Source organism: Coregonus clupeaformis, chromosome 8, assembly GCF_020615455.1.
Source record: "Coregonus clupeaformis isolate EN_2021a chromosome 8, ASM2061545v1, whole genome shotgun sequence".
In the NCBI taxonomy this organism is placed as follows: Eukaryota; Metazoa; Chordata; class Actinopteri; order Salmoniformes; family Salmonidae; genus Coregonus; species Coregonus clupeaformis.
Genome location: NC_059199.1, coordinates 50,265,690 through 50,272,434, shown reverse-complemented (window position 1 = coordinate 50,272,434; position 6,745 = coordinate 50,265,690). Strand labels below are relative to the sequence as shown.

The 6,745-nt window shown below is 43.7% G+C and overlaps 1 protein-coding gene across 1 annotated transcript; it reads left to right on the top strand.

The window, feature by feature from the left end:
• Positions 1-2,973: 2,973 nt before the first annotated feature.
• LOC121572894 (ADP-ribosylation factor-like protein 4A) lies at positions 2,974-6,116 on the top strand. Its single transcript, XM_041884927.1, has 2 exons — positions 2,974-3,070; positions 3,777-6,116. The coding sequence occupies exon 2, from the start codon at positions 3,892-3,894 to the stop codon at positions 4,513-4,515; it is 624 nt and encodes a 207-aa protein (XP_041740861.1). The 5' UTR covers positions 2,974-3,070; positions 3,777-3,891; the 3' UTR covers positions 4,516-6,116.
• The last annotated feature ends 629 nt before the right edge of the window (positions 6,117-6,745 follow it).

Below are 6,745 nucleotides of genomic sequence, written 5' to 3'. Positions count from 1 at the left end.
CAACTCACCATCACATACTTTTAATGTGAGGCTATGACAGTCAATTGCAAATTAGTCTGACATAATGTCTCTTAACTCACCATCGCTAATGAGATGGGTGTGCTTGATGAATGTCGGGTCGGAGCGTCTCAAAGTCAGGGGGCGTGGTCGACAGTGGTCAAGATGCACAGACAGTGCTCATCCCTGCTGTCACATCCAACCTGGATCGATATTTGGTTTTAATGCAGACGAGAGCATGGTTTGCTTTTGAAAGACTAAAGAGTTATTTCCTCTGGATCCACTGATTTGGTCACTCATCTGTAGAAGGTTTTTGTATTTCCCCTGCACATTAAATCCATGGATGTGGTTTGATATAGTTTACAATCGAAGTTACAGACCCCTTGACTTTTTCCACATTTTGTTACGTTACAGCCTTATTCTAAAATGGATTAAATAAAACAATTTCCTCAGCAATCTACACACAATACCCCATAATGACAAAGTGAAAACAGGTTTTTAGACATTTTTGCAAATGTATTAAAAACAAAAAACAGAAATACCTTATTTACATAAGTATTCAGACCCTTTGCTATGAGACTCGAAATTGAGCACAGGTGCATCCTGTTTCCATTGATCATCCATGAGATGTTTCTACAACTTGATTGGAGTCCACCTGTGGTAAATTCAATTGATTGGACATGATTTGGAAAGGCACACACCTGTCTATATAAGGTCCCACAGTTGACAGTGCATGTCAGAGCAAAATCCAAGCCATGAGGTCGAACGAATTGCCCATAGAGCTCTGACACAGGATTGTGTCGAGGCACAGATCTGGGGAAGGGTACCAAAAACATTATGCAGCATTGAAGGTCCCCAAGAATACAGTGGCCTCAATCATTCTTAAATGGAAGACGTTTGGAACCACCAAGACTCTTCCTAGAGCTGGCCGCCCAGCCAAACTGAGCAATCGGGGGAGAAGGGCCAAGAACCCGATGGTCACTCTGACAGAGCTCCAAAGTTCCTCTGTGGAGATGGGAGAACCTTCCAGAAGGACAACCATCTCTGCAGCACTCCACCAATTAGGCCTTTATGGTGGAGTGGCCAGACAGAAGCCACTCCTCAGTAAAAGGCACATGACAGCCTGCTTGGAGTTTGCCAAAAGGCACCTAAAGACTCTCAGACCATGAGAAACAAGATTCTCTGGTCTGATGAAACCAAGATTGAACTCTTTGGCCTGAATGCCAAGCGTCACGTCTGAAGGAAACCTGGCCCCGTCCCTACGGTGAAACATGGTGTCATGGCATCATGCTGTGGGGATGTTTTTCAGCGGCAGGCACTGTAAGCTGGGGAGTTTCCTCTTGATTGCTTTCAATTGTATAAATTCTTCCTTTAACAGTGTTATCTGACTTTGGAGGTTGTTTTCACCATATCAATTGCGGTTGGTAATATCAAAGTCTGTGTAATAGTGTATGGCAGGGTTCTTCAATTCTGGTCCTGTAGGGCCGAAACACCTCTGTTTTTCATCCTCTCCTTCTAATCAGGGGCTAATTCAGACCTGGGACACCAGGTGAGTGCAATTAACTACCAGGTAGAAATAAAAAACAGAAGTGTTTCGGCCCTCCAGGACCGGAATTGAAGAACCCTGGTGTATGGTTTCATAGTGTAGCGGGCCTAGCTATTTACCATGGGAATGGTTCAAGTGCAACGGTCAAGCGCAGCCTTTTTCCATGATCTGTGGGCGCTCCTGGTTTAATTCAATTTTTTTCATTAGACATTTTTTTATTACGATTTTGAAGGTTAACCACATTACAATTATTTTGAGATACAAAGGCAATATTATAATATATGTATTATTTTGTATATATAATTTTTTTCTCTGGATTTTTGAAATTCTCATGTGACCCCATTTTCATATCAGGCGACCCCTAGTTTGGATAGCCTGTCAAATGAACTTGTAATTCATATCCATTTACATTACATTTTAGTCATTTAGCAGACGCTCTTATCCAGAGCAATTAGGGTTACGTGCCTTGCTCAAGGGCACATCAACAGATTTTTCACCTAGTCGGCTCGGGGATTAGAACCTTTCGGTTACTGGCACAACGCTCTTAACCACTAAACTACCTGCCGCCCCTATCCATATCCGACAATATTCTAGCACTTGAAAACGTCCCTTTTGATCACTTTACAAATATCGAATGTGGGTCATAGGCTTTCCAATGAGGGATATCACTTTCACTAGTAAATTGAGGGTGCAATCCCACTGGGCGCAGACGTCAATTCAACGTCTATTCCACGTTAGTTCAACGTCAAATTACGTGGAAACAACGTTGATTCAACCAGTGTGTGCCCTGTGGGATTTCACTGCAATCTCATTTCAAATGTCAATTAACCGCCATTCTAAAATTTGGCGTATGTGGAGCCCACTTTCAGATAAAACTATTGAAACCGTTAAGAGATCAGACCAGATCCGAGAGATCACCCAAACCACAGTAAATGTGTTATTGATTGTCCTCGCCTCCGTAAAGGAAATCACCCTGTTCTTTGATCTTGCATGATTGCTTTTTTTCCGCACATAGCACAGATCTGATCTAATTATAAAATAATTTAAAAATCGTCATACATTGGCCCTATCTTTATTTAAAAATACAAAGTTAGGCAGGACACATCTTTAAAAATATATCTAGATCTTCATATTCTTCATATTCGTGACGTTTCTTGCAATTAAATAAACTTGAAAGTGAAAACTGAGCAACTTTCTATCACCAGCCACACAAGTGTAGCCTATAGATGAGTTCCAGATAAGAGACAGGCACGGCTCTCCACCAATCGGACAAGTAGAAAACGGTCCACCAATCGGACAAGGAGAAAATGGAGCGCTCTGGGACGTCAGCCAACCAGAGCTCACGCTAGAAACATCCTAGGTTGAACCCGTGGTGCGGGAATGGAATTTAGAGGGAGTCAGTCTACTTTTATCTTTCAGTAGTGGTGTGGAGGTGATAGTGTGAGGAAGAGAGAGGAGATCATAAAGGATACCCTGCAACGATTTCGTTTTCACGTTTTGGGAAGTCCAAATGCCTACATCACAAAGGTATGTGTGCATTATTTTGTCTATGCATAGAGAATATGCACAGAGGTTACGCACAGTACAATATGTGGCATAAATTAGCCTATACCCAAACCATCGTCGCCAGTTTTTCATGACAGTTTGCATTGGATGTCTACCTAGACTGCCTGTTCCTGCGTGCAAGATGATTGAGTAGCAAACTAGCATAGCCTACTAATATATCAGAGCATTCGATTCATAGTTATTTTTTTCATAGCACTTGTTGGCATAACACCTCTGTCTGCCAAGCCATTTGTTTTGCCATTAGTGGTAGCAGACTGATGCCATTCCACGCTCTTGCGCTAACAGCAACGATCATCAACCCGAAGACAGTTAAAATTGGATTTTGGTTGGGAGCGCGCCGGCATACTTGTCATTTAATATCGATAGCCTACTGCCTCTGAATGGGAATTAGCATATGAAATCCACCGAGCTCCGAGCGCTGCTCTAGACGCTACATGTGCAAATAGGCTCCTCTCATTCATATCCTATGTCCCGAAATATTAAAGATGGAAAGGGGGGGGCGAGTATATTCACTTACAATGAGAAAGGAGAAAAATAGTCTATAGGCCTAGGCTATATTCACTTACAGTTGAAAGCCCCTCCAATTGTAAAGCAATAGACTGCTGTTCTTGTTGGTTGAGTGCTTTTCACAGCTGCTTACATTGTATTCTCTCTCCTTTATTTCCAGGTAAATGCTGCACCACAGCCCCCTCTGAAGGGAATGAGAAGCGTTGTGATTATTTGTTGATGCAGCAGCAGCACGACGCTCCCCTGTCTGTCTCCCTCAAAACGTGAGTAACAAGATGGGGAATGGATTATCAGACCAGATCTTCCCCAGCCTTCCTTCCTTCCAGGCCCTCCATATTGTCATCCTGGGTCTGGACTGCGCCGGGAAGACCACTGTCCTCTACCGCCTTCGCTTCAACGAGTTTGTGAACACGGTCCCCACTAAGGGATTCAACACGGAGAAGATCAAAGTGTCCCTGAGCGCCGGCGGAAAGTCCTGGCGGAAAGCGGCGTTCCACTTCTGGGACGTGGGCGGTCAGGAGAAGCTCCGCCCCCTGTGGCGCTCGTACACGCGGTGTGCCGACGGCATCGTGTTCGTGGTGGATTCCGTCGACACCGAGCGCCTAGAGGAAGCCAAGACTGAGCTCCATAAGATCACGAGGTTAGCGGAGAACCAGGGGGTGCCGGTTCTAGTGGTGGCCAACAAGCAGGACCTGAGGAACTCTCTGCCGCTTCACGAGATGGAGCGCTCGCTGGCGCTAGGGGAGCTGGGTAATGGAACGCCCTGGCACCTGCAGCCCGCCTGCGCCATCATAGGGGAGGGGCTACAGGAAGGTCTGGAGAAGCTCCACGCCATGATCATCAAACGGAAGAAGACGCAGAAAGCTCAACAGAAGAAGAAGAAGAGATTATCTGAATAGTCGCACACACAACCGCCATCTTGTTGGAGCTACACAAGGACTTAACGTGAGATAACAATGGTGGTGGATGGGGACTCAACTGTTGTGGTGTTAACCATGAGCAGGGCACGTGGTGTTGACTGTGGCAAGATGTACTACAGTACCCATAATGCTCAGTGTCTCGTGGAGCTCTCAGTGACGGGTCAGCTGCTAGCCTGTCTGTTGGCTGAGTTGTATGAGTCATATGGAATGGGACTAAGTGTGTTCAGGGCTGTGTCGGGCTGTTGTCACTATGTCCTCACTGGAACTGATGGAATATATTTTTTTGCACCATAGCATGGACTTTGGATGGCAATTGTCCTGGCTGGCACAGCATCACGGGACAGTGGACACTAATGTCTCTTTAAATTAAGTGTTATGCTATACCATGAGTCACACAGGGCTTCTCTGAGACAGAACAATCAAAACACTGAAGTGTCAGAAGTCAAATGTACACTTGAATGTATTCTGTCTATACTCTCAAGTGTTACAAAAATATGTAGCCTACTGTTCAATCAGTTTGAAGCATGAAAACACAATGAAATTATAGGTTTACCAAAGCCTTTGTTGACAATGAGATTACATGTGGAAAACACAAAGGACAATCAAGTTGCAGACAGGCACTTGTGTTAGTGTGACCTCTGAAAGTTAGTCTTTACAATCAAAGTCAGTATTTTGTCTCCATGTTGCTCAATGGCAGTCTAGAGGGTCTAGATAGTTCAGCATAAGCTCGATGATTCACTGAGAAGAGAATACACAGATGGATGTTTTTAAACATTAGTGTAACAAAATTTTAGAGTTTCATCAGGGATAAATGATAAGAATCTACAGCAGTTAGGCTATTTAATGTGACTATCATTTGGGTTAGGTGGGAGGTGGGGGTAAACACAGCTGTTAGTGTCAGGCAGGATGGTTGTCTTGTGTAATTCTGTTGATTGATAGGCTGTTGGATCAGCATACTCTGAATATTCCTTCCTGACTTGGCTAGCTGTCTGATCTGGACCCTGTACTCCAAAAGTGTCAGGCTTCTGTCAGATCCAGGCCTAGTACCTGCCTAAGACTTTGGGTGCGTTCCAGAGTGTAGATCCAGCCCTACTTCATTATCTACCTAAAACTTTGGGTGCGTTCCAGATACACTCATTCTACTTAGGTCCTTGCAGTTTATAGGATCGTTATCATGTTGATGTGGTTCCTGAGACATTAAATAGTTATCCAGATGATATAAAGATAATCTGATCTCAGACCTGTGCAGAGTTTGTGTACCTGGAACGCACCCATGGACTTCCATGTTGATAGAGACAGTCAAATAAATGCACTTTATTGGTCCGTTTTCTGACCTTAGAACTTCCATCATCAGATTTTTGTTTGAGGTTTATTATGATACTTAAAGAAGTGAAATATTGATATTGCTTCGAAGGAAGCGTTAAATAAAAATAAATTTAAAAAATGTTACGCTGTTACCACATTGGAATGTCAGTTATGTCCCCCTGTTTACTCTCTGTGTGTGAGGGGGAGGGGCGCTCATATTTATGTTTGTTTGTATAAATGTGTTCACCTTGAATAAAGCAACAATTAAACACTAACATGATATCGCACAAAATAATTAATTGACATTGGGCAACAGTTTTGTGAATACTATTTTCAGAGGAAGAATATTGAAGTTACACTTCTATCGTAGCTTATCAGCTGTTATGGCATTTACACTGCATCGGATGTTGGGGGCAGATAAAATGGCGAATCACTGATATTTGCTCATGAAATAGGTTCCCACCCTCATGTTCAGTGTAGAAATGAAGAATAACAAACTAGAGCGGATGCACTGCAATCCAATCAGAGTCAAGTGCTTTCATTACACCGTCTACTTTACTCTTCTCCTACAGACACACTATTTCACCCTTCACCAACCTGATCTCACTGCCCACACCCCAAACCCCCTGAATTCAGTGGTGAAACTAATTCAGGTTCAACAGCTACTCTCACTGTTAGCTAGAAGTGAGACTGGTGTTCTGAGGCTCATGAATATTCCAGAGAAACACTGAGGGGAAAAGCATGATATGCATAATGTAACAGGGAACAGGGTCCTAGCGGTGGGATTTTTGAGCTGGGCACAGAACTACAACTCTGATACTGGTGCTGATCAGGTGGTCTTGGGATAGAGGCTACTTACAGAACAGAACAAGCCGTAAAACATGTTCACATCACCAGCTGTTGA